The 27,210-nt window shown below is 47.1% G+C and overlaps 1 protein-coding gene across 2 annotated transcripts; it reads left to right on the top strand.

The window, feature by feature from the left end:
* Positions 1 to 4,391: 4,391 nt before the first annotated feature.
* On the top strand, positions 4,392 to 25,500 carry LOC149307090 (zinc finger protein 280D-like). Of its 2 annotated transcripts, none has more exons than XM_089538018.1 (20): positions 4,392 to 4,593; positions 6,480 to 6,637; positions 11,198 to 11,263; positions 11,391 to 11,671; positions 12,439 to 12,532; positions 13,085 to 13,222; positions 13,513 to 13,616; positions 14,783 to 15,009; positions 15,551 to 15,708; positions 15,916 to 16,016; positions 16,115 to 16,261; positions 16,972 to 17,106; positions 17,813 to 18,126; positions 18,526 to 18,663; positions 19,546 to 19,608; positions 20,830 to 20,948; positions 21,051 to 21,087; positions 21,629 to 21,677; positions 21,872 to 21,927; positions 22,665 to 25,500. In XM_089538018.1, the coding sequence occupies exons 2-20, from the start codon at positions 6,490 to 6,492 to the stop codon at positions 24,517 to 24,519; spliced, it is 4,230 nt and encodes a 1,409-aa protein (XP_089394144.1). In that variant the 5' UTR covers positions 4,392 to 4,593; positions 6,480 to 6,489; the 3' UTR covers positions 24,520 to 25,500. The 2 variants fall into 2 exon arrangements, with proteins under 2 accessions (XP_089394144.1, XP_089394145.1); XM_089538019.1 differs by lacking the exon at positions 4,392 to 4,593 and adding an exon at positions 5,147 to 5,175.
* The last annotated feature ends 1,710 nt before the right edge of the window (positions 25,501 to 27,210 follow it).

Below are 27,210 nucleotides of genomic sequence, written 5' to 3'. Positions count from 1 at the left end.
ACATTACACCGGTGTTGAAAGCTCTATATTGGCTGCCGATTAGCTTCTGGGTGCAATACAAAGTTTCGGTTATTACCTATAAAGCTCTACATGGCCTGGGCCCAAGTTACTTAAGGGAACGCCTCTCCCTACATAATCTGCCCCACACCCTCAGAACATCTGGCACAAAAATATTGGAACAACCCAAAACCAGGTTGTAGAGCATTTTCTGCAATGGCCTCTAGACTCTGGAAGAATTTACCGGAAGAGGTCCGTCTTAACCCTTCCTTGGAAGCCTTCAAAAAGGCACTGAAGACGGATCTCTTCCGGCAGACCTATCCAACGGATCTCCTCTAATCTGATTTGTACATCTGAATATATGACCTTATGGCTGAGCAGCACTGCTCCTTTTCCCTTTTAATTTTTATTTCTTGGATTGATGTTTTTGAATTATGTATGTATTTTATGATGTTTTTACTGCTGTAATCCCGCTTCGATCTGAAGGGAGAAGCGGGAAATATAAATAAAATTTTATTATTATTATTATTATTATTATTATTAAATGCAATATCCATGCATTTCTGGGTTTCTTGAATGGAGAAACATTTATGGCTCTACACATACCCTTTTTCTGGGTGAAGAGGAGCCAAGAGCAAGGACGTAGCTAAGAGGGGGGGGGGGTTGGGGGTCTGGACCCCCCCCCCCCCATCAGGACTGGGGATTTTCAAGCTCCTTCCTCCCCCTCCTCCTCCCCTCCATCAAAAGCAGAGGCTCTGATGGAGACTGGAGGAAAAAGGGGGGGAAAGTCGCAGGGAGGCTGAGGGAGGGAGGGCGGGCGGGTGTGTGAATCAAGGCACTTTAAAAGAGGATGGCTCTGGCAGGGGCTCTGTTTGGATATGAGAAGAGAGTGAGGGTGGTCAGTTTCTTATGTTAATGCCTACCCTGCCTGAGTTCCTCGCGCTCCTGCCTGTGATTGGACAGAGCGCCCGTCAGTGCGAGGAAGGAAAGCACCAATGAAAAGGCGGCGCTTGGCAAAGGCCACCCCTTTCCTTCATCAATAGCCACTCACTGCAACTTGAGTAGTTTATCACACTAGGCTGTTATATAGTGATTGCCATGGCGACGTGCTGTGGGATTATGGGTGTTGTAGTTCAGTGACCTCCGCCATCTCTCTATCTCTGGCTGAGCTTTCCAAATGCCCCTCTCACCAAACTGCAAAGCCCAGAATTCTATAGCATGGGGAAATCTACACTGTTGATATAATACACTTTGACACCACTTTAAGTGTTGTAGCTCAATTTTTACAAGCGTTTTTTTTTTCTTTGTAAAAGAGTACTGGTGCCTCACAAAACTACAAATCCCAGGGGTTTTGGGGTTTTTTGGTAGCCCTGGAAGTTAAAAGTGGTGTCAAACTGCATTATTTCTACAGTGTAGTTGCTCACAGTGTTGCAACTGCTAAAGTTAAAACAGAATATAGTTCCATTACAGTGCATTGTGATCTGGGTTGTTGTTGTTTGTGCCTTCAAGCCCTTTCCAACTTATGGCAACCCTAAGATGAACCTATCCTGGGGTTTTCTTGGCAAGATTTGTTCAGGGGAGAGAGGCAGGCGAGCTCCACCAGGCCTGCCTGAAAGAAGCAGAGCCCTCCCTCCGGTCCATCTGCCTTGGTCCAGGCCTCAGAGGGAGAGAAGAATGCTGGACCTGATCCCCTCCCCCCTCACCATTCCCTTCTCCTTTTGTGTCGTGTCTTTTAGATTGTAAGCCTGCGGGCAGGGAACTGTCTGGTTAAAAATAATAATAAATGTAAGCTGCCCTGATAGCCATTAGGGCTGAAGGGCGGGATATAAATACCTAAATAAAATAAAAAAATAAAAAAATAAAGAAGAGCTGTGCCATTGCCTTCCTCTGAAGCTGAGAGAGTGTGACATACTCCCCAAGGTCACACACTGGGTTTCATGGCTGGGCTGGAAATCAAACCCTGGTCTCCAGACTTCAGAGTCATAGTCCAACACTCAAACCACTACAACAAATTTTACCTTGTGGGTCTTACATGACAAATTCCAAAACCCATACTTTTGCAGTAACTTTATTAAGCCAACCTGCAGCAATAATCTAATTTAAGACTGCTTTCAGACTGCCCTGGCTCAGTGCTAGGGAATTCTGGGAACTGTATGGTACAAACATACACTGCAGCCAGGAATTCCACTGGAGGACATACATCTTTCCCCTCTTCATCCCTTGGCCTGTTGGACAGTCTGGTTTATGTTTTAATGATATCCAGTGCATTATTGCTGACCTGCCACGTTTGTTGCATAACCACATCGTATGTTTTTCTGAGCAATGTGATATTAAAATAGTTTAACAGTTTTTATACTGAGTGTTCAAGATGGATGTGTTTGTGATCAGAAAGAAAATAAGTTCTGACAGCAAACTAAAAGAGGTAAGCACATTAAATTTACCACAACTTCATTATAGGAAAAGAAGTGAAAGTTATCAAATTGGCATATAAAAATAAAATTATTTGTAGTGGAAGAATTATATTTTAATCTTTTGAAGTCTTTTATTACTGTACTCACAATTACAAGAAGAAATTGTAAATCTATAGTGTAATAAAATATACTGGTTTGTCAATTGGTCAATGAGAGGCTAAGTTAGTTTTAAGTTTTAATATCTAATAATAACCCTGACATAAGCATTACATTGTTCAGGGATGTAGCTGGACCCCCCCCTTCCATTAGAAAAATGAATGGTGTGTGCTGCTGTGCCACCGCGCCCAAGCCCCATTATATTGGTGGCACTTAGTCTGGACCCCCCCTTCCTAAAACTCTGGCTATGTCCCTGCCAAGAGAGTGACCCAGCACTGAGACGATGGCAACCCAAGGAGATCAAGGATGTGGTTGAAGTCATTCAATGCTGGCAGACCTCATGGATAACACTGATAGTAAATCTCCATCCGCCAGCAAAGATGTACCTGTGGAAGAACAACAGTGGGTTGGAGCGGTTAGTGGAAGGGGGGATAAAGCAGGTCACCCTCATGCCATTCCCAATACTAAGACCACATCCCCGTCTGGTGGGACTTCACCCCAGACACACATGGGCTGGGATCCTGTTGGTATCCTACACCTCTGCAAGTCCCCTTACAGACGTAGTTGTCATATTTTGGCTCCTGAGCAATGGCATACTCAGTTCATGGTTCTAACTGTGCAAAGCCAGTGGTAGCATAAGCTTCCAGAAACTGCCCAGTCTATGAAATCTTATGCTACAAATCCCTTTGCAGACTGAGATTCCAGATTAATGTGGCTCTGTCTCAGATTTTAGTTCACAGTACATTTCCACAAGTGTCACCATTTCACCTGGGCCTCGTTCCTATTGTTAGTCTGAAGGAAAGAGACTGAACTGCCTGGATTTCCCTGTGTGGCCACTCACCCTTCAGCCACTGACTGGTTGATCTAACGTTGTTGGGATCTCTGGCCATGAGGCTGCACTTCCTCGGGTGGCATCTCATGGGTGGTTAAAGAGCCCCTATGCACCCCCCAGGGCCCATCCAAAAGGCCCACAGGGGAACCACCATCACAGCTCAGCAGCTACAGTCAGCAGTGGAGCTGGAGAGGGAGAGGCCCCAGCCACAGAGGACAGCGCTTGCTGGCGGTAAGCTAGCCTTACTTCCAAGGGAGGACGGTGGTTGGGTCGCAGCAGTTGCAGTGCCCCAGCGGAAGAAGACGCCAAGGCCCAAGATTTCTGGAGGACCCGAGGGAGAGACACGGCCCTTTCCTCCCGGGCTCCAGAGGACTGGAAAAGCCGGGGCTTGCTGGAGGCTGGTCTCGGTCCTCCGCGGGGGCTGCCCTCCTTCTGGACAGGAGGCTTCTCCCCCAAGAGAAGCTGTCCTGCCCTGGCCCCTCTCTCCTGCCCTCCCGCCTTCAGCCGCCGGAAGAGGAGCCTCTTCTCTCCCTCGGAGGACACTCCCTGGGGACGAGCGGCTCTGGCGGGGATCCAGGGTCGGAGTCAGGTCCAGGAGTGGCTTTGGCCCAGAAGGGCTGGCACTTGAGAGGGCATGGGCCCCGGAGAGACGGAGGGGGAGCCCAGGGGGGCTGCTGCCAGGAGGGAAGGCCAGCGCTGCTCGGGGAGAGGGCGCCCTCCTCCATCGGGGTTACAGCCTCTCCTTAGTTTACCCGGACAAGACGCCTAGGGACTGGGCTCCTTTCAAAGGCAGGCCAAGGCCCAGCGTGGGCCGCCCTTCGCTGGCCTTCGGGGCCGAGGAGAGCGGGGCTCCTGGGGCCTCCCTCCGGAAGGAGCCGAGGGAGGGAGGCAAGGGCGCCCCGCGAAGGCTCTGCTCTCCAGCGGGAAGAGGCTGGACGGAGCCGGCTTCCTCGGGGGAGGCCTGTGGACTCCCGGGCCCTCTCCCTCTTGGGTCCCTCCCGCCGCTGGCTTCCCTTCCCTTCCTCCAGGGGCGCTCTCTCTCTCTCTCTGTCTCGGCTTCCGCTGCCTGCCTGCCTGCCTTCCAGTTCCGGGAGCAGGAGGGGCGCGTGCCTCCTTCCCTCCCTCGGCGGCACAGGCGCCTCTCCTCCCTCCCCAAGAGCAGCCTCCTGGGGCCTCCCTCGCAGCCGCTCCCTCCCGGTAAGCCTCCCTGCCTCCCCCCCGGGAGCCCCCCTCCCTCCGTTCCTGCGGGAGAGAGGTCATGTGCTCCTTCGGGGCCGCGCGGGGGACGACGGGAGCGAGGCACCGGGGCTCCTCCCTGGGGCCCTCACCGCTTGCCTTCCCGCCTCTGTCCTGCCCTGGAGCCCGAGGAGGAGGAGGCCCCAGCAGCCTCCCTTCCCTCGGCCTGGCTCCTGCTCCTGCTCCCGGGGGGCCTTCCCCTTCAGGGCCCCACAAAGCCAGGCCGCCCCTGGCGCCCGCTTCAGGCTCGGAGGAGAAGGCTGGGCCCTGAGAGGAGGCCCTGGAGAAGCCCAGACCTCTCGCTCCAGGGCCCGAGGCAGCTGCTCCTATCGCCCAGGGTCAGTGCCGCCCTGTCCCTTGGCTCCTGCTGAAAAGGAGCCATGCCCCGCGGAGAGCCTCTCCAGGCGTCCATCCAGCCAGCCTGCCCGCTTTCATCTGGAGCGCAAACAGCCGCGTGCCTCGGGGATGGTGCCAGTCCCTTGGCACTTGCTGCCCTGGCTTCGTCACATGCCCCCCCTGAGTTTTCCCATCCACTATACACAGGTCAGATCAAAACTCATCCCTTGGGCCCCAAAGCCTACCCTTGGCTTCGAGTCTGGCCTGTGCGCTAGTACATTTGATGTCCTTTTAACAAGAGCAACTCAAGAGTATAATTAATACTCTGTCTCTTAACTTTAATGTCTTTAAAACACAAAGGTATCCCTGTATCTGGATTATTTTATTCACATCTATACTAATTATATTTTACAGTGTTAAGATACTCTCTGAGCGCAAGGCATTGTGGCTCAAGGGGGCCAAGGCTTGCATTGAAAACGTTCCATTCTGGCAGCATTAGCCCAGGCCTTCCCTTTGGGCTTAGTAGTGCATTCACACCAGTCTTAAACATAGTTACTCCTTGAGCAAAGTAAAATGATGTATTCGCTACTTAGTATTTCCAGTTGTACTACTTGACATTTGAAACTTATGAAAGCATTCTGTACAAGGAAACTGTTGCAGATGGTTGACAGTAGCAGCAGTGGCAGCAGCGAAGGAGACGCTGAGAAGAGAAAGCACAAAAGTGGGCAAAATTAAGTGTATCATTTGCCTAGAAGAAACGTTGTACATTTGTACGGATCAGGCATACAACCTATCAGGATATATGCATAGCAATAGTGCTTTACTGCAGTGCACCTTATGCACCATCTTAGAGTTCAGGGCAGGACATTTTAACACACGGTGTAAATAAGTCTTAATTGTGGAGAGTGGTGGCAGGGCACTCGCTTCCCCCAAATAAAAGAGAGCCCCCTAGAATAGGGCAAGAGGCAACGCACATGCTCTCTCTGCCCGCTCCTCCTCATGAAGAAGGCAGCGCCCACAAATGTTGAAACACAGTGTGTTTGTAAGTGTTGCATATTTCTCCAGCTTGCATTGGAAGCGTGGCCCAATTCAGTAGATTTTGGTACTAAACGCTTCCTGGCACTTTGAGCAAATCATACCATCGTCTTAGAAACCATTTCACTTCTTCATTGGAGTTAACTTTTCCCAAAAGTTCCATTTTTCCCACTGGAAAAGGTTTATGTTTGTAACGGGTTTACATTGTAAACCTCTTTGGGGTTCTTTGTTTTCCAGGGCATTGGCATCTCTAACGACCGGAGGGCCTCCTCACACCCCTGACTGGTGTATTGGAGTGCCTCCCTCAGCCTCCTTGTCCTTTGCTTTTATGGCATGTGCTGCCTTTCTTTCCAGTAATGCCTCTGGTACAGGTGCTGTTCTCTGTGGAGTATTTCCAGTGAGTTTACTTATTAAGAAAACAGAGGTAACTCCTCGTTTCTTAGGTTGTCTGTCTGTCTTCTTGTCTTTCTGTCTAGTGCTGCCACGATGGCAGAGCTGTTCATGGAATGTGAAGAGGAAGAGCTTGAGCCCTGGCAGCAAAAAGCGAAACCGATTGTCGTAGATGATGATGATGACGACGACGATGAACCCATCTTTGTTGGGGAGATTGTGAGCTCCAAGCCAACCAGTTCCTGTAAGAGGGCATTTTGTGGGTGTTTCTAGATTCAGTCTGTTTCTGGGCACAATCCAGAGTGTTGGTTATGATCTGTAGCCAGATCCAGGATTGTTTGATTTTTTAAAAATGGTACCTGAGTTTTTGATGCCAGCTGAGTCACAGAATCAGAGGGTGCCCAAGGGTCATCTTCTTTAAACCCACTGCCAGTTCAGGGACCCATGGCTGGAGCATCCCTAAAAGGTGGCCATCCACCTTGGCTGTTTAAATCCCTGCCATGAAGGAGAGTCCACCATCAGGAAGTTCCACTGTGTAGCTGAAACCTGCTTTCTTGTAGCTGGAGCTCAAGGGCAGCTTCAGAGGCCCCTAAGCCTGCAATCCTGCCCCTCCTGAGTGAGCCTCACTGAAACCTTCTGAGCAGACATGTTTAGGACTACACTGCGAGTGACTCATTATTATTATTATTATTATTATTATTATTATTATTATTAAACTTTATTTCTAAAGCACTGTAATTATACACAGCGCTGTACAAAGTCGGTAAAATTAGAGAGAATATAAAAGCCTGCCCAAGGTGTACATTCTAAAATAATAACAATTAAAAGAGGAATAGTTAAATTACCATATAGAAAAGAAAAAACAAATTAAAAACATCAAATATCAAACAAATCACATCACATCAAATATTGTCAGACAGCCAGATGACAATCACAAATTCCTTGAGAACTCTTCCCTAAACAATATGGTTTTCAGCTCAGCCTTAAAGCTGGTTAGGGAAGTGATGAGCCATGCATGCAGAGGAAGAAGGTTCCAGGAATGAGGGGCAGCAAGAGAGAAGCGACGGATCCGGGATGGGGCAGAGGAGATCCTGGGTTGAAAGAGGAGACTTTGGCTACCAGAGCGGAGAGTGCGAGTAGGGATGTAGGGAGAGAGAAGATCGGTTAAATAAAGAGGAGCCAGCCCATGCAGGGCTTTAAAGGTGAGTAGCAAGAGTTTGTACCTGATGCAGAAAGGAAAAGGGAGCCAGTGAAGGGAGGACAACAGAGGGGAGACATGATCATAACGGCGAGTGAGTGAAATAATGCGTGCAGCTGAATGCTGAACAGAAATTAATGGGTGGAGATGAGAGAGGGGAAGCCCTGCCAAAAGGAGGTTACAGTAGTTTAGTCGTGAGACCACTAGGGCATGGACCAGTGTCTTTGCGGTAGAAGCTGAGAGATATGGACGGATTTTGGCGATATTGTAGAGAAAGAATCTGCAGACTTTGGCTGTGGTCTGGATCTGAGGGATAAATGACAAAGAGGAGTCAAATATGAAACCAAGACTGCGGGCTTCCTGGACCGGCTGGATAGAGATGTTATTGACAGAAATAGAAAAGGAGTAGTGAAGGGTGGGCTTAGGAGGGAAAACAAGAAGCTCAGTCTTGGACATATTGAGCTTCAGGCGCCGATGGTGCATCCAGTGGGAGACAGCTGTTAAACAGGATGACACTTGCTGCTCTAGCTTTGGCGAAAGATTAGGGGTGGAAAGGTACAGCTGGGTATCATCGGCGTACAGATGGTAGGAGAAACCAAAAGAACTGATAAGTTTGCCAAGGGAGAGTGTGTATAAAGAGAACAGAAGGGGACCCAAAACAGAGCCCTGAGGAACTCCAACAGATAAGGGGACAGAAGACGAGGTCTGAACACCCGAGACCACTGTAAAAGATCTATCTGACAAGTAAGATGTGAACCAATCGAGAACAAGGCCCGAGAAACCAAGGTCAGAGAGTACATCTATTAGGAGACAGTGGTCCACGGTGTCGAAGGCCGCAGACAGATCGAGTAGGACAAGGATAGAATAAAGGCCATTCGGCTTGGCCCGCAAAAGATCATTCGAGATCTTAGTAAGGGCCGTCTCTGTGGAGTGCCGTGGGCGAAAACCAGACTGGAAGGGATCCAGATTGGAGTTGGTTTCAAGAAACTCAAGACAGCGTGAATAGACAACTCGTTCCAACACCTTAGAGAGAAAAGGAAGAAGAGAGATTGGGCGATAGCTAGCCAAGGAAGAGGGGTCGAGAGAAGGTTTTTTCAGGATAGGGGAAACTAAGGCATGTTTGAAGACTGAGGGGAAGGAACCTGAGGAGAGAGAAAGATTAAAGATATAGAGGAGGGAGGGTAACAAAGAGGGGGCTATAGAGATTAGAAGATGAGAAGGAAGTGGGTCAAGAGAGCAGGTGGTGGGTTTTGATGAGTTCAGCAGCAAAGAGAGTTCTTCCAAAGAAACAGGAGGAAACACAGAGAGTTTATTAGTAGGAGGGGCGAGGAGATTAATGGTGGGAGCCAAATCATGAGGAGTTAACTCAGAACAAATGGTGGTGATCTTTGTAATGAAGTAATTGGCAAAGTCGGAGGGAGAAAATAATGGAGAAACGGAGGGAGGAGAGGGTTTTAACAGTGTGTTGAAACAGGAGAACAAGCGCTGCGGGCGCCTCTCGTTGGCGCAGATCAATGATTTGAAGTGTAACAGAAATTTCAGGAAACTTAAATTTCTAGGATTTGCAGAGCAAGGATTGGCAAGAGGACCTAGTAATTGAAAATCCATAAGTTTATTTCCAATTGTCGACAAAGGAAAACAATGAACTCAGTGGAATTCAAGTTCCAAAAGCTGAGACCCCGAACAAGACAAAATGGCTCTTTTTATATTATTCAAGACAAAGAAGCTTCTTCAATACACCTGATTGGCTAATTACAATTTAAACATACAGAATTCTTACAATCAGAACAGAAATACATGCATACATTAAAACTGCATCATCACTCCTTACCCCCTCCTGTAGGAATTCAGTAGCTTTCCTCCTAACCTTGCTTCTGAATGTCAACTATGTGTCCTTATCTCAGTAGTTTATGTTATGTCTTTTTACTGGTGCCAGCTTCCATCCAGGTCAAGATGCACTCCTTATTCCTTTGCTCTAGTTTTTCTAAACTCCAAGCCTTTATTTCAAAAACCATCTCTCTGGCTGACAAAGGTGACTCCATCTTTCTATAGCTTTTTATTTCAACAAGGAATATTTCCACCACAGAAGTAGTCTTGTTTTGCCATCGACAGGGTGCGTGAAAAGGATAAAAGAATGAACTTAAAATGGATAAAGTCGGCCCACTCCCTGGACTTTCTCCAGAGACGTTCGGCTGCTTGGGAGCAGGACCAGAGAAATCTAACTGGAAGTGATCCAGGGCTGAGGCCTAGTCATAGAGGAAGAGGAGGACACATGCGTAGATAGTGGGGCAAAGCTGTCAAGAGTTGAAGAGAGAGTAGAATTCAGTAAAGACATAGCTGAGTCAGCAGAGTCCCCAAGATTGAGAGAAGCGAAGGATGAGTCCAAGGACTGAGTGAGATGGTTAAGGTTAAGAGAATGAAGATTGCGGAACTGGCGGAGGACGGTATGACGGGGAGGAGGGATGTAGGTAAGAGTAAAGGAAAGTAGGTGATGGTCAGATAGTGGCAAATCAGAGGCCGAGTAGTCGGACACGACACACTTGGAGGGGAGAACTAAGTCAAGACAGTGACCAAGGGAATGGGTTGGAGAGTTGGAATGGGGTTGAAGACCAAAGGAAGCTAAGAGAGAGCTGAAGCAAGAGGTTGAAGAGTTCTTGGGGTCATCAAGGTGGATGTTAAAGTCACCTAAGATCAGGGAGGGGACAGTATCTGAAAGAAAAAATGTCAACCAAGACTTGAAATCGGTGAGAAACTGAGACGCTGAACCAGGAGGACGATAGATTATGGCAACCCGAAGTTGCAGAGGAAAAAAGAGTCTAATGGAGTGTAATTCAAATGAAGAGAAGGAATAGCTGGGGGGTGGAGAGAGAACCTGAAGCTGGCAGGACTTTGATAATAAGATGCCACCCCCACCTCCGCGACCCTCAGGGCGGCCAGTGTGGGTAAAAGAGAGACCGCCAAGAGAAAGGGTGGCAGAGGTAGCGGTATCGTGGGCCGGAAGCCAGGTTTCAGTGATGGCGAGAAGATTAAATGATTGTGATAGAAAAAGATCATGGATTGCCGCTGCTTTTGGCGCAGCGGAGCGGCAGTTCCAGAGAGTGCAAGAAAATTGGAGTTGGGAGATAGGGAGGGGGTGGATAGGGATGAGATAGGGAGGAGAAGAGGTGCGAGGAGCCATGGAGAAGAGAGGATTGGGTGACAAACAGATGGCAGGAGAAAATGTAGAAAAAATGGTAGGACTTCTTCCTCACAAGGAGTAAGTCCACCAGATTTGTCTGGTGCCACTTGGTGATTGACTGTCAGTCCCTTCTCCTCTCCCCCCCAGCTGAGTAAATCCTATAGATTTCAGTGGGTCATAACTCTCTAGAAGGGTAAGGATTGCAGCTGGGCGTTATTTTAATTAAACAGGCTTACTGGGCAGGACACTGTTAGAGTGCCCTTGGGTTCATTTGGTAGGATCAAGCAGGGGCTTTTACAAGAGTGAAGACTGCCAAATGTTTGGGGGCTGGTTCAAGAATTGATGTAATTCCATTGTGAGGAAATACCTTAATTGATTTGCATTGCCTTCACCTGTTTGGGTGAATACATTTCACTCTGCTTTCACAGATATATTGAACAGAGTCAACCCCAGTTCATCGCGGATGGGAATGCAGAATGGTGCAGCCAGAAGAGGTACTGTGCTCTCTATGGGGACTGGCAAGCTGGAATCATCTTGTGGGGCGCGTTTCAGGGTGGCAGTGGGTGTCTCAGTCCCTTTGGGGACAATGCTGAGTATCAAGGATTGTGCTTGTTTTTCCAGGGTTCCACTCTGCGACAACCAGACCGGCAACGACCACACTAGCTGTCCAGCCACAGCCGCGGGTCAGCAGCGCACCAGGGACCTCACCAGTCTTGCAGCGGTCTCTCTCTAGATGCTCAGCCCCCCAGGAGACAGCCAAGTCCAGCCCTGGACTCACGCAGCCCATCAGTCGCTCTCCCACTGCTCCATCCTTGTCGAGGAACCTCAGCTTACCTGGACTGGCCCAGTCAGCCTCCAGGCCCGTGGCCACAGTGACTGCACAGCCAGTCACGTTAAGCCGGGTAGGTGCTTGTCCTGTCTGTCTGTCTGTCTCGTAGTGGGCTGGGGTTTGGTTCTTTACTTGACTGATAAGGATGGAGAGGAGCCCATAGTGGGGATAGTTCTCCTCGCGCCGCTTTTCTCCTGCAGTGCACTGGCCATCACCATGCTACAGCTACAGGGAGGGCCAGTCCATCAAAGTCCAGATTTTGGAGCATTCTTTGTGTTCTCCCCTGTTGTTGTTCTGTGCCTTCAAGTCAACTCCAACTTATGGCTTTTCTTCAATGCAGAGGCTGGGTCCTATCACTCTCCAGCTTCCAGTGCTATTTGTCTCCTCCTACCACTGCTGCGAACGTTGGAAAGTTCACTCTATCTTTCACTTAAAAGCAGGTTTTTGAAATGTCTCTCTCCAGCTGTGTCTCTTTGCAGCCTGCAAATGTTGCACCATTTTGTTTTCTATCAGGGACCTGAGTACTTCTCTAGAGATCTCTGGGGAGCCCTCCAGACAACTGCTTCTTTCTGCCTTTGAGTCAGGAGCAGCAGTGTTCCTGGTTGTTCACAAGGCAGAAGCAGGCAGCTGGCAAAAATTCCAGAAATATCCAAAATCTGGAACACTTCCGGTCCCTAGCATTTCTGGCTTTGTTAAAGCAAGTAGGGATTGAAGCAGAGCAGCACCTAGGACTCTTGTGTCTTAGACCACGAGGCCTGTTCCTGACAGAGAGTAGATTTTAAAATGCTTTAAAAGAAAAAGATAACCAGAAACGTTGAACAAATAATATGATCTCCGCAGGTTACACCAAACAATACTTCGGGCGTAGCCTTTGCCTTGAGGCCGAATTCAGGAGTGCCACAGTGCCAGAGTGGATCGACAGTGATTACAGCAGGTTTGCTTAAAGACATTTTCCGCCTTAATGGTATTTTCTTTGAAAACAGAATCATAGGGCAAGAAGAAAACCACCTAATGTATTATCAAATCAGTCAGTAACATTTATTATCCTTTATGTCTAGGAAAGCTGCACACAAACAAACCCAGTGCACTAAACATGAATGGAAAATCAGCAGTATTTTTTGACTGGCAGTTTCCAGTGGTTGCTATGGGGAGCTTGGCTTCTTTAACTGGTGAAAGTCTTCCAGGCACCCGTTTTTGCCTTCCTGTGAGGACCTAATAGCATTTCCTCTGGAGTTTTGAAACCCTTCAGCTAATCAAGCCCACTGTCCCCATATGTCTCTGCAGCCCTGTTTCCTCTCTCATCCACGCCATCATGATCTTTTAAACTGGCTCCTGCCTGCCCAGTAATTCCACTAATAGGCTACGTTACGTGGTTTTTCCTTGAATAAATTCTTGGTATTTCAACAATGCTGCATTGTTATTCTTTAAAAAGATAATTGTTTATCCAGCTGGTGTGACCTGATAGCTCTGTATTTTTTTTTTGCAGGTTTGTCCAAGCGTCCTTCTACTTCTGAGGCCGATGGTATTACTCCAAAAAAGCCCAAGGCTAATGAAATGGGACTGGGAAGTGATTCCTCTGGATTGCCTTCCATTCAGTCTCCCAGTGACTCATTGCTTCAGAAAGGTAGGAGAAGCTTCCAGCTATTATAACCATGTGTCATTTTTATGGAGCATTGTAACAAAGTACCCCCAGAAAAGCAAAAGAAGCTATAAATGAGTGGCAAGGAGCCATGAGCCATTTTTAAGGATTAGTGGGCCACTGTCAGAGGGCTGGGAGGCAGACTCACCTGACTGCACAAAAATGTGCTGAATTGCCAAGGAAAGGAGAGCAAGATGGGGCCATCCTGGTCACTCATCCCATCATGCGGCAACTGAGCCTCGAACTGCCAACCTACATGTCTTTTTCTTTTAAAGGTGTTACATCAAGCAATATTAAGAACGGAGCGCCTTTTCCACAAGCATGTCCAAAATGTAATATTCATTTCAATCTTTTGGAGCCATTGAAAAATCACATAAAGGTAAAGATTGTGATGGAGGGGACTGACAAAATAAGATGATCATGGTGTAATGTTTTTACAAAACATCTTAAGTGTTCAATAATTTGTAAAGATGAGGGGCTCAGTCTTGTTATTCCATGAGTAGATGAACTCTGGATCGGTGGGATTATCCTTTCCTTTGGCTTGCTGTTGGGCAGTTGATTTGCTGGCTCTTTACTAACTGGGGATAACCAGCTGGGCTCAGGCCTTTCACTTTTGGGAGCCTTTCTTAGCACATCTTAGTTTTCCCAAGTTGCCATCCTGCTTCCCTTTGGACATTACCCATTTTCAAAAACAAAAACAGTTGAGGGAGTAAAGGTGATGAATAATTGATTCTTTTACTGTGTTCATTGACTTGGATTTGCCTGGTTGGTTCTGGATTGCTTTCAGTAAGTAACACTTTCAGGGTCCAGCTGCAGGATTTTCTCTTTTATTTCAAGCAACAGCATGTTAATAAGGTTACTGAAATTCCAGGAGAATGTAGAAACGAAACTTTGACAACTCAGATCATCATACACATAGCTGAAAAGATCCCCTAGGATAGTATATAAAAGTCTGCAATTCTGAATAACTTGGTTTTCTTGTTGGGCAGTCCCCCTTCTTTATAGTAGCCCAGCTTTCCATAGCTAATTCTTGGCTGGGTTTTGTTTTTGTACTCTTCCTGTTTTAACACCTTGCCCGTTGTTTTATTTATTTATTTATTTATTTAATTTGTTCAGACTACAGAAATCCAGCCTGGTATCCCTGCCACTGTTATGTACTAAATAATTAACTAAAACATTTAAATATCCAAATATAAAATAATTGTTTGGGGAATTGGGCAGGCTCATCCGTATTTATGCTAGGCACATCGCTGCAGAATCAAAGTTTCTTTGCATTCCAGTAAGGAGTGGTCACAATTCTAGGCATCTTTCCTTGGAAGCATGTTCTTCAGGGCCTCTGGCCCTTTCTTTTATTACGTTTAACTGTCTGCTTATTCTCTTGTTTATGTAGCTTGTCTGAACTCAGATCCCATTTATTGGGCAGACCTTTTGGAGATATTTCTCAGGTTTTGAGTTTCACTTAGTGAAACTTACAGTCTTTTTCTTTTGTAAGCAGAGAATGTGGATTCAGCTGCTCTTGAACCTAAAACACCCTTCTCTTCTCAGTATTGCTGTCCAGACATGATGCATACCTTTCTGGGAGCAACCAATACAGACTATTCGGCTGCATCAGCTAAAACCTCTGAATCTGAATCAGGGAAACTGATCATGCTAGTGAATGACTTTTACTATGGCAAGCATGAGGGGAACGTCCAGCAGGTGCGCCAGGAGCAGAAGACACATACAACTTTCAAGTGTGCCAGCTGCATGAAGCTCCTCAAAAGTAACATCAGGTATTTCTCTTCTGAAAAGTGTATCCACACAAATTTATTTTGTGAGGCTGATGCTCTTCTCATTCCGCCTTTAGAGCAGCCTGAAGGTGATCCTGGACATTCTGGGCTGACCTGGGTTCTTCCCAGGAGGCTGTTTTGGTAGTCCCTTGGTAAGATAAGAGCCATAAGCCTGGCGTCCTGGGAAAACCACTGCTGCTCTGAGGAACCTGTGGTGTTCTGTAGATGAATCTGTTGAATTGGCCCAGGGTCCACAAAAGCTTAGGCTTGAAGATGCTGCTAGGTCCCTCCCAGCCCCTTTTCCTTTTTTAGTTTCTGTAGTTACAAACTACCCATTTAAAAAGCTCCCCTTTATTTTTGCACCTCTGTTTGAGGCATTTGCAGCCCTTGTCCAGCAGGGGCCCATCCAGCAGCAAGGTCTAAGAGGGCAGTACATGCACGTAATATGCCGATACCAGTCTCTCCAGTGTCTTTGCCATTCATTCCGAACTAGTGTGTTGGTCCAATAAGTGTGGCTCCCTGAGGTGTGGTTTGGTTTTCTCAGGTTTATGAACCATATGAAACATCACCTGGAGTTGGAGAAACAGAACAGCGAGAGCTGGGAGAGCCACACCACTTGCCAGCACTGCTACCGCCAGTTCCCAACGCCCTTCCAGCTCCAGTGCCACATCGAAAGCACCCATACCCCTCACGAGTCCTCCAGTGAGTGTTTGGACTGTATGGACGGTTTACATTTTGGCAGTTCCCTGTCCTCAGGCTTACAATCTAAAAAGACCTTAACCTTTCATAAATTGCTTTGGAAGCCATCTTTCGACTGAAGGCACCAGCCACCTCGTTCTGTCCAGCGATTTTGTATTTGTGTGGGTTCTTTTCCCCATCCGTTTAGCTATTGTTTCTCCTCTCTTCCAGCTATATGCAAAATATGTGAGCTCTCCTTTGAAACTGAGCAGGTTCTTTTGCAGCACATGAAGGACAATCACAAGCCTGGGGAAATGCCCTATGTGTGCCAGGTATCTTGGAATATTCTTCTCTTGCCTATGTATATATCAGCTTGATGTTTCCAAAGAATGTCATTTCAAGTCTTTCTTCCTTTTTCAATTGTGTCTAGGTGTGCAATTACAGGTCTTCAACATTCTCAGATGTGGAAAAACACTTTAGAGCCGTTCATGAGAACACAAAAAACTTGCTCTGCCCATTTTGCCTTAAAGTTATTAAAATTGGGGCACCGTACATGCATCACTTTATGAGGCATCAGGTAAGAGTTTGTCATTGTTTCCTTCAGAGCATAAACAGTAGGCTAACAGAACAAAAATGCCTGTGTGGCAGGACCTAATTGACTTGAAGGTGTTGAAGGAACCATCATTATGAACTACTGTAGAAAAGTGTTTTGTGTTGACTTGGTCTGGCATGATCTGGGGTTGCAATACTGTAATTGCTGTTATATGCACTGCTGTAACTCTTCATCATTAAAAAAAGAGTTGATAACCATCCGGCTACATTCAGTAAACTCCCAAGTATCAAAGTGAGTGTTGATTGAAGCTAATACAGCTCATGTGCCATGAAGTGGCAGAGCAGCCACGTAAGGAGAGTTGGGTGGCAGGAACTGGGGGCACCTTGTTTTTCTTATTTTCTTTGTAAAGCTTGACTTGAAGGTGTTGATGGAAGCGTCATTATTGACTAGTCAATGTACCTTGCTTGAGCGGTTTTCGTTTATTTTTTTATTTCCAGGATTTATATCCTGCCTTTCTCCCACAATGGGATTCAAGGCAGTTTATAATAAATGTTCTGTGTGTAACTTTGTTTTCACAACCCCTTGGCTGTGTTAAACCTCTGTTCAGCAGGCATGAATTATATTACACAGGTGTCACTCTATTTGCAGTCTGCATTATTATTCCAGTATGAGAATTTGAATTCATCAATACATTTTATCAATATATATCCTTATTTTTAAAAAAAAAAATACAGAAAAAGGGGGTGCATCGCTGTACCAAGTGCAGACTCCAGTTCTTGACTTGCAAAGAAAAAACAGATCATAAATCTCAGCATCATCGGACGTTTAAAAAACCTGTTCAGCTAGAAGGATTACCTCCAGGAACCAAAGTAAGCTCAAAGCACTCTATAATGTTTTATTCTCACCACGAGTTGGAGGTGGAGGACCAATGTAAGAGCACTCTGTGTGCCGGCATACAAGACATCTTCCCAACGGCTGCTTGGGGAACCTCTGTTTTCCCCTCTGTTCTGACTGCGCTTAGGACCAGGGCTCAAGGTTCACTCTGTCCTGTTCCTGCTCTGAGAGCCAGCTTGCCAGTTTGCAAGGCTCCTGCTCTGGTTGCATTGACCCCTGCAAGCTGCCCCAGGAGGGCACCTGGGGGAAGGTAGTTCTGTAAGCCCACTCTATAAGTCCCAATGTGGAGAGGAAGGGTCATTGCCTAGGCTGCCTGTTCCCCAAGAGTGCTAGCCAACATTCAGCCTTTCCAGACTCCCCCTATAACTGTCCTTTTGGGGTAAGCACACAATAGGAAGGAGGGAGACGCAAGTATGGCATGTCTCACTCTTCCCCTGGTTGGTGGGCTTGGGTTTCTTGCCACTTCTGGCCATTTTGACAGGACAGGCACTCAGTAGTACAAGTGCACTTCTGCTAATGTATCCTTTGACAGTGGGGCTAAAGCCATCTCTGGTCCAGGCTATAAATAGGTGCAACTCTGTTCAGAAGGACAAAGATTTCCCATACTAAATGCAAAGTCTGTGCCATCAGATAGATTTCCCTGAGAAGGGAAAGATTTTTACGGTTTTCCTGTCTTCCTAGGTTACCATCAGAGCTTCTGCTGGGTCTCTTCAGCCAGTGTCAACAACTGCTTCCCCAGTTAGTGCTTCGCCAGTTAGTGCAAATGTATCCACCTTACAGTTGTCACCTGGTGCTAAAGTGGCAAACACAAAGAGCAACAGCAGACTGAATGCAAATAAAGCAAAGTCAAAACTGAAGGCCCTGAACATTCAGAAGAAGCAAAGCCTGTGCACCAGCAATAGCAGCACTAGCAGCATCAGCAGCCTGAATAGCAGCAGTGGGAACAGCAACAAAAAGAACAATAAAATTGCAAATACAGCGTTAAACCATCTGAGGTAAAGAGTCTTTTAGGATGTTTGCAGACAGTGGCTTTAGAAACTAATTGGGAGGGATTAAAGAGGCAGCAGGATTTGGGGTCTCCAGATTGGTAGAGAGTGTGGGTTTGGCTGCATTCTTCCCATGAACAGAATTAGTCTTGGCGGTGTCTTGAGTGGCCAGTGCTGCTGCCACCATGAGAAAAGCCTTCCCAAAATAGCCAACATTGCTGGAACTGCCTTCTGTAAGGTTGAGTCCCTTGAAAAGCCTCTGCAGAAAATCAGGGAACTTTCCAGAGCACCATCCAGAGATCTGTTTCTTTGCACCTTTGCTAGTGTCTCCTGGAAACAAATGATGTCCTAAAATGAGAATTCCTAGAGTTTTCCTTGAGTCCTAATTCTGCCTTTCCCTCCCGTCAGGTGTCCGGATATTCAAAAATGCATTGAATGCAACTCCGACATCAGGACTTTTGCCAGCCACTTCCCAGCTTACGTCCACTGCAGTTTGTGCAGATACAGCACAAGTTGTAGCAAAGCCTACGTGAACCACATGATGAGGTAGGAGAGCTCCAGCCCCAAGTGAGGAGGTTACAGCCCCAGTGTGTTTTTTAATTCTCTGGCATCCACAGCCAGAAGCCTCTGTCTCAGTGCAAGCACAATACAGCCAGGCCTTAGCCCTAGTGAGGAATTGAGACATCCTTCCATCCAGCAGGACTCCCCATCCCAACCGCTGTTCCTCCTCTGAGCCCCACCAAGGTTCCAGCTCAGCAGGGTCCCACTTTCACTGGGATTTGTTGATGGGCGGAGGCTTGGTAAGGGTTAATCATGGCTAAAACTAGGCATGAGCTTTAAGGGGGAGAAGAAGGTAGGGCAGAGTGGCCTCTTTCCCAAGGTTAGTGTTTCTGGGCTGTGGTTGCAGATAAGGGATGTGTTGTACCGCTTTACATCCTCTTTATTAGTTGACTGGCCGAACCCAAAGGTTGCTCAGCAATGGCTCCTCTTCATCTTGGAAAGAAGTGACCAGTGGAGTGCCACAGGGTTCTGTCCTGGGCCCCGTTTGCTATTCAACATCTTTATCAACAACTTGGATGAAGGAATAGAGGGCATGCTTATCAAATTTGCAAATGGCACCAATTAGGAGTAGCTAATACCGCAGAGGAGAAGATCAACATTCAAAAGGCCTCAATAGATTAGAAAGCTGAGCCAAAACTAACCAATGAGTTTCAACATGGAGAATGCAAGGTATTGCACTTAGGCAGAAAAAAATGAAATGCACAGACACAGGAATCCCCTCCCAGGGTCCTGAGCCCATTTCTCCATGCCAGATAAATGTTTGTGTTCACGTCTTATAGTAAGGAGAGAATACTTTTTGAAACTTGAATTATGATACGAAAAGTTTATATTTGTAGGACCTGCATTTTCTTTTTTCTTTTCTTGTAGTTTTCATAGTGATCGTCAGAGTAAAAGATTTTGGATTTACAAGACACATTCAGATGAACTGAGGTAACCACTGTTAAAATGCTTTTGATGTTGTTGTGAAGCACGTGAGGCAACACATTAACGTATGGCGCCAGATTCTCCACCTTTGTGACTGTAGTCAGTACTGTAGCTTGTGAGCTGGAGAAACACCTGTCGCTTTCTCAATTAGCAAAGAGACACTGTAATCTTCTCTCAGATGAAGCTTTTATTCATAGAAGTTCCACTGTGTACAACACTAGATACATCAACACCATCCACATCAGTAACAACCCTCTCTGAAGCGCACACTGTCTCACTCTCCCTCGATGACAGTTGCATCAACATTCCAATGATGCACTGTTTAAATGCTGACATATATAACTGCCACTAGAGCTGTAAATAACTTGCACAACAACTCCACCTAGTGGCCACATCCATGTCATTTTATCAGACCTGTTTACCATGCTCCTGACAACCACTTCTTCATTTTTCTTCTTAAGATGTGTGCCTGTCTTTGGCAGAGTGTGGTGCAATCTTCTGCATGTTTTCTTACAACTCCTTCTGTGTTTATTGGCACTTACTCCCTTGTAAGTGCATTTAGAATTGCAGTCTCAGTTATTGTTGAGGCAAATTTAAAGTGTGCAGATTCTCTTCCTTCAGCTAACTTTGGTATCTTGTAAGAAACTGGTTTGTAAACTCAGAAGATTTCTATTTTGGAATGAGATGAAACTGAACACTAACATTCAAGGCAAAATTGTTCATTGATGAACCTGGTTCTCTGAGCTGTGGCACACATTCTGATGTTTGCTAAATTTCTCTTAGCACTAGTTTGACTGCTTGGACTCTGTTTCATCACTTTTCATGGAGGTAAGGGAGGGTGCTGTATGTACATGGCCCACATTCTAATGTTGGTGGCAGAGCAAGATCTGTTTCAAGTGGCCTTTGGGCACCTTGCTTAGCAACAACATGTGCAGTCTCACCTTCTGTGCTCTTGTGGTGTTTTTTATTTGTTTTTTGTTTGTTTGTTTGTTTTGCAAAATCAAAATTCTTGCAGGATGATTCATACATTTTGCCTTATAATAAATGCCTGGAAAAGACTTGTAAGGAAGCTGATATACCTGTAAGTTCTTGAGTTTTACATGGCTATTACTCTGAGCAGCGCTGGCCTGCCTTGGGCAGGAGAATTCATTTGAGCCACTAGCTGCACCTCACACATGCTCAGCTTCCTTTTTTCTCTCTTTCCCTCCATCTCTCCCTCCCTTCTAGGGGCATGACTGTTGTCTGTCTTAACTGTGATTTCCTGGCTGATGTTTCTGACTTGGACAAGATGGCTGCCCACCTAAACGACAATCAAACACACACTTGCCAAGTAATTGTAGAGAATGGTAAGTGCCTCCTGAACTGAGTATCTAACGTATCAGTCACTTGTTAGCATCCTCTCTTTTTAAAAGTATTTATTTGAAATGGACCTATCTTTTTAATTCCAGTTCCCATGGACCACTTAGCTGCTGAAAATCCTCTGGGGTAAGTTAGTTAGTTTTAAGGATTAACTGTTTTTGTCAGTTAGGTGACTGTGTTAACTTTCTGGTTCTACATTGGAAGATAGCTCATTGATAGCTCTTCCAGAACATAGAAATAAGTTTTACTCTAAATGTAACTGTTTTTATTAAGAGTTTTGAAAAGTACTAGGGCAAGGATCCAAGAATGGCACAAGTCTGTGGCAGCTTTTGCCCTCTTAAATGAAGTGCTTGTCAGCTCCTGCCTTCTCATCCGAAGTACACTGGGGAAGACATGCTATGGCCCTGAGCCATTTAATCCATGATTAGGAACATGGGTACGTATCCATAGCGCAGCAGAGCATACTTCACATTGATGCCACATCAATAATGAAGATGCCGCCCCTTGTCATTTCTCTGAGTAGAAAGCCTTGCAAAGCTGTATTGTGTGTAAACAGTGATGTGTTTGGCATGGCTTTGTATGAGACAGACCATAATGCCAATTTCACCTCAGCTTTAACGTTGCCAGTGTACTATCTGAAATTAATGAATGTTGTTTCGTTCTCTAGCCTGTTGGACAAAACATTACTGGATAACGAAAGTGAAGAAAAATCCCAGGTAGAATTTTTCTCTCCTTGCTTTGAGGCTCAGCGCCTGACAGGCCCAAAGCCTCTCTCTGGGGTGAGGGAAGAGCCACAGACCCAGGTTGGCCTGGCTCTCCACTAGGGTCCTGTTTGCTTCAGCAGATGGGAGGACTCTGCAGGAGGGTTCTGGACTGTACAGGGAAACACGGGTCTTTATGTATATTTCAGAAACTTCCAGGGCCCAGTACACCTGAGGAAGAAAAAGAAACCTCTCTTTCTGAAAGGTAAGGAAAGCAGTCATGTTTTTCACAAACCAAAGGGCATCATCACCTCCTTTTATGGAAAAATTATTATCTTGGGCTTGGGGAGCCCAGGAAACTTCATAGTCGGAGTGGAGTCAATACATCACAAGCAAAACCAGCAACAAAATGTTGCACTGTGATGGAGTGCTCTTGTTCAAGGTTATAGCCAGTCATGCCTTCTTCCAGCATACTCTATTTCATGGTTTACTGCTTCCAGCCAGCAGAGCATCCATACTCTGCCTGCTGAGCATACTTTGTCCTTGTGCAGCTGGGTTTTGTTTGTTTTTAACCTTGGAGAATTTTGAGAAGTGTCCTTTAGATATCCTGGCAGTTTCCTTGAGCTCCAGAGACTCTTCTGTGCCAGTAGAGGGACAATGCTCTTCTCACTGCCCAAGGGGTTCACTCTAGAAAAAGGAGTGTCCTGCCAGCGCATGGGGAGAGCAGAGAGGAACTTGGTTTTAAGATTATGGAAACTGAGCAAATACATGTCCTCTTCTTGCCCATAAATGCATTGTAATAGTGGTGCATTCCTCAAGAGCTGACATTTTAAGGTTCAGCACTTTCCCGCACAATGGAAATGGTCATACTTGAAGGTTTTGTTTTTAGAAGGAGACAGAGAGGGAACAGAAAGGTTTTCCTGAAGCATTTGAAAGCAAATTCACGTAAATTTGTTGTAATCAAATGTTGAGCTGCTTACTTTGCTTCCTCCCCACCCCCAGCTCTCAAATAAAAGATGTTCCAGAAGACACAATTAAGGACCATTTTGGAAATCAACATGAGGAAGCTGCTTTAGTTGCCAAGTGTGAAGAAGAAAACAAAGCACCAGTTCTAGCAAACAGTTTTGGTCCAGAGCTCCCGGACAGCTCCAATGTCCCAAGAGAAGGAGAAAAGACGGAGAGCCCCAGAAATCAGAGTGAGGAAGCCTGCGCAGCTATTGAAGGTCAACAAACAGAGTCTCCACCTCTCAAAAGCATGTTTACTCCTTGGCTCCATGCCTGCGCCAAAGACTCTGCGGAGGAAGGAAATGGAGGTCCTAGTGGAAGTCAGACGGATGAAAGTCTTTTAGCTGCTGAAGGTGAAGAAACTGTACCTGCATCAACTGCAGAAGATGGCTCCCACTTGGAACTCCAGGCTTGTTCACAGTACTCTGCCAGAGATGGAAACACAGAAGTCCTTGCTGGCCCAGGAGATGAAGATCCTGCGGCCACTGCATCCGAGGACAGCACCAGGCTTCCAGTCCTAGAAAAGCATAGCAATTCAGGTCCCTCTGCCAGCTCAGAAGATCCCATGGACACGGCTGAAGGTGGAGACCCAGACTGCCTATCAAGTCAGGAAGGTGAAAAACACACCTTGCCATCAGCTTTGCAAAACGAAAATAGTTCAAGGCCTTCTGCCTGCTCTCCAGACTCGACAGATGCTGCTGAACTAGGAGATGCCAATTGCCTTTCAAGAGAAGGGAACAGTTCTCTAGTGATGGAGTGTGAAGGAAGCGCCTTGCCTTTGGTTCTAGAAAAAAGCCCCCTTTCAGGGCCTACTGTCTGTGCAGATGAACCTGTAGATGCTGCAGAAGAAGATTCAGAGGACCAGGAAAAGAGAGGAAGTGGTGGTCTGGCCCCTGCATCTGAGGAAGGCCCCTTGTCCTCCATTCTAGAAGCCCCATCCAGCACAGCACCTTCCACCTGCTCAGAGGACCCCATTGACGTTGCTGGAGGAGGAGGAGATGATACCAAAGGCTGCCTGCCTGCTGACAGAGATAGTTCTCAAGCAGCTGAGAGTGAGGAGAGCCCCTTGCCCTCCACTTCGGAAACTGAAGCCAGCTCAATACCCACCTTCTGCTCAAATGAATCCATTGACCCCTCCCAAGAAGCCAAGAGGGACAGGCTTGGAAGCGAGGCTGGTGAAGAAGCTCCTTCAGCTGCTCACCATAAAGACAGTGCTCCTGTGTCCAGTGGAGAAGAGTTTTGCATTTCAGATGGTCATGCTTGTCCTACAGGATCTCCAAAAGATGCAACAAGAGACCATCTCGGACACGAGTCTGATGGAGGTGAAGAGACCGTCTCTGTTGGGTCACCTGAGGAAAGCACCCCCTCTCTGGAGCCCCAGGCCTGCCCAGAGGCATCCTCACACGAAAAGGCAGTGCCCAAGGAACCATCCCAGCCTGGAGGAGGTCCTGACGCGGGTTCACACCAGCATTCAGAGGCTGCTGTTGCTGCTGTCCAAGCGCAGGCGGATGACTCAGATGAAGCTGAGCAGGCAGACATGAACCTGAACAGTGAAGAATTGGCATCCGACAAAGATGTCAGTTTTGAGCAGTTCTTGCGAAGAAGAGGGGAGCCAGACTCGGCCACTTCAGACGTGAGTGAGCAGGGCAGCGTCCATCTGGAGCCCCTGACTCCCTCGGAGGTCCTTGAGCATGAAGCCACAGAGATTCTGCAGAAAGGGGGCGTTGCCTCCTCTGCCAAGGCTTCCCTGGAAGGTTCTGAACAAGGTGACGCTCCCTCTTCAGACCCGGGAAGCCCAAGCCCTGAGGAGGCCCTGCTGGATCCTGCAGACAGAAGTGAGGAAGCCAGCTGAAGCCAAATGTCGACAGAACCCATCACTCTGCAGACTATTGGGCATCCTAACAGTGAATGGTGTTGCACACGGTTGAAGTTTATGTGTGACAAATCAGCCCCTCTGTGGTGCTCCCGGGGAGCAGGATGAGCCAGCCGTGGAGCCTGCCTGCAGTGCCCTCCTCACCTGTGAAGCTGAGAGGGAAGCCTCTTAGCCATTTGCTCCCAAGCAAAGTGTCCTCGATCTCCCCCCGCCCCCTTGTAAGAGCCCCTTAGGTTTTTTTAGTCCCAGGAGGCTGTGTTCTGCTGGAGCCGTTGTCGTCTCTCTGCCCAGAGTGTGAAGCTGGGCTTGCATGTTGTGTTCTTATCCCCTCAAATTATGGCAGTGAAGGGAGAGGGAAGATGGTTGAAAGCTCTGGAACCTCTGGATCGGCCTGAGCCTACACAAAAAGGGGGTGACCTGAGACTTCCAGTGAAAGTGAGAATCGAAAACATTTGGTGATTTCCTATTGTGCCAGCCCTGAGGACACACTACTTGTACAGAAGATGACACACTGTGGACTTTGAGGCTATTCCTGATGTCTAAAAGGGTGTTCTTACTGACAGCAGGCTCCCAAACCCCAGCTGTTTTGGAAGAACCCGGAACTGAACTAGAAAGGTGTGAACTGTTACCTCCCCCAGACTGAGGATTAAAGAAGACATTGAAATCAGGCATTGAGACATTAGTAGTCTAAATCCGTGTAAAACAAAACAAGAATTGGATCATTTGGGAGTGGGGTTGGCATGAAAACCATTTTGCTACGTAGCCAGGTGAAGGAATGCATACTATGATTTAACAGTAGTTTGCTTTTTAAGTATTAACAAGTGTAAACTGAAATGCTGTTAGCTGACTCTTTTAGGAAGTGATTTTGGACTCATTGAGATTTGTTTCTATTGGACTTAAATGTTTTGAACTTATGTTGAGACACTGATGTACATATTTTGGAGTAAATATTTGCAAGAAAATGAGGTGAGTTATTTTGCCATTCGTGTCTGCATTTGTGAAACGCTTGACCAGTCTGTGTTTATCTGTTGATGCCCCACATCTCCTTCTCCCTTTAAGAAAACCCAGGAGCAAAGGCAGACTGTGTCTGTGTTTTAAGGACTTTTACCCAGTCTTGCCCCATGAGGACACGCTCTAAGGCTTTGCTACATGAGCCTCTGGCCTCTCATGTGGTTGGAGTTGCACTTTGGATATATCTCAACTAGTTTAATGCCCCACTTGTAGAAAATGCTGCACTTAGGAGGAAGGTTTATTCTTACCTGGAGGAGGACCGGGATGCTCCTTTGCCTCCCTCCCTGGAAAGCCAAGGGCCAGCGCTTCTCCGCCGTGGACTGTCTGCTAGCAAGGCTGGCCACATGTCCCTGGCTGGAGCTGTGTCCATGGCGCAGGTGCCGTCTCTTCCTTCCTCTGGGTGTGAGACAGCAGCTCAGCCAACCTCCCTTTGGTCCGGCCGTCCAGTCGTGAACCGAGACAGCTCAGGATGTAGTAGCTGTGCCAGCACTCACACCCATAACGTCTCCAAATAATATCCCCCCCCCCCTTTGCCTTCTTTCAAGCAAGGGACATTGAGATAATTGCCCCCCCCCCCTTTGCTTTGGGTGAAACGTGCCAAATCAGTCATAAATGAACTGAGCCTTGGGCTGTCTTAAAATGCTTCTCTCTCTTTCCCTCTCCATCCTTAAACTTAAATCCAAGGGCATCCTAGTGTCAGTGAAACCTGATAGGTTTATTAACACCTCAGCACAAGACTGCGTCCCAGTGCTGCTTTTTAATATCTGATGCAATTTTCCTTCTTAATCTGAATTGTATGTATGCAATGGAGGCGATTTCTTTCCCCCCTCCTGCACCTGCAAGCGAAAGTACAAGCGCAGGCAGAAAGGGAATGAAGCCTTTCGCAGGCAGAGAGAGAGAGAAGAGGGGAAGGAGGGAGCTCCATGGTGCCAGGAAGCTCAAGGGAGCGCTGTGACAAGAGCCGAGCTGTAAACACCCTTCAGAGGGACTTAATTCTTCTGACAAGCGCCGTTGGTGGCACCTCACCCGGGCAGGCGCTGCGTATGCCCACCCTTCAGGAAGAGGCTTAATGCAAATCTGCAAAGGCTCTGGGCACCCCAGCCCTCATTCTCATCTAAAAATAACCCCCAAGTCGGGGAAGAGCGGGTGTCATTATCTTGATTTCTGGAATGAGAACAGACTCCTTCTCTCAAAACAGCAGCCGTTGCAGATGGCCATTCTCAGAGGCCAGAAATGCTCTAGTCAGAAAATGTACAACCGCTGAGTTGCCCATGGAGGGGTCGGAGAGGCTTTTAATAGGGTATAATGAAGGCGGAGCGTGAAGAAGGAAAATAATGGTAGCTGAGCTTGGCTTCAGAGCCTGAGAGAGCGAGCGTTCAGCACTTGGCTCCACAAGGCCTCCTTCTCCTCCTCAGGTTCATTCAAACAGCCACATTGGGGCCTTGTTTGGCTATGGCTACTCTTCTCACAATGGCAAGAGAGGGAGCTTGGCTAAAAGCCTCATAGTCTTGTGGGGGGTCTGGGGCCGGGGTCGCAAAGTCCAGCTTCTCCTGGAAGTCATCTGCATAAGTCAGAGAACGGGTTCGAGTCTCTCTGTTGTGAAGAGGGCAAGGCAAGGCTGGACGAGCAGCAAAGAGTCATCCGTTGAGTCCTCTGGAT

Source organism: Sceloporus occidentalis, unplaced genomic scaffold (assembly GCF_023333645.1).
Source record: "Sceloporus occidentalis isolate IW3139 unplaced genomic scaffold, rSceOcc1.0.p SCAF_9, whole genome shotgun sequence".
Classification (NCBI taxonomy): domain Eukaryota; kingdom Metazoa; phylum Chordata; class Lepidosauria; order Squamata; family Phrynosomatidae; genus Sceloporus; species Sceloporus occidentalis.
This window is presented reverse-complemented; position numbering and strand designations above follow the sequence as displayed.

Excerpts from the sequence above, each read along its gene's own strand:
- LOC149307090 (XM_089538018.1), top strand. The coding sequence starts at position 6,490 with ATGGCAGAGCTGTTCATGGAATGTGAAGAGGAAGAGCTTGAGCCCTGG. Across the intron at positions 13,617-14,782 it reads CATTGAAAAATCACATAAAG|TATTGCTGTCCAGACATGAT; the intron begins GTAAAGATTGTG and ends TTCTCTTCTCAG. Across the intron at positions 21,678-21,871 it reads AAAGTGAAGAAAAATCCCAG|AAACTTCCAGGGCCCAGTAC; the intron begins GTAGAATTTTTC and ends TGTATATTTCAG.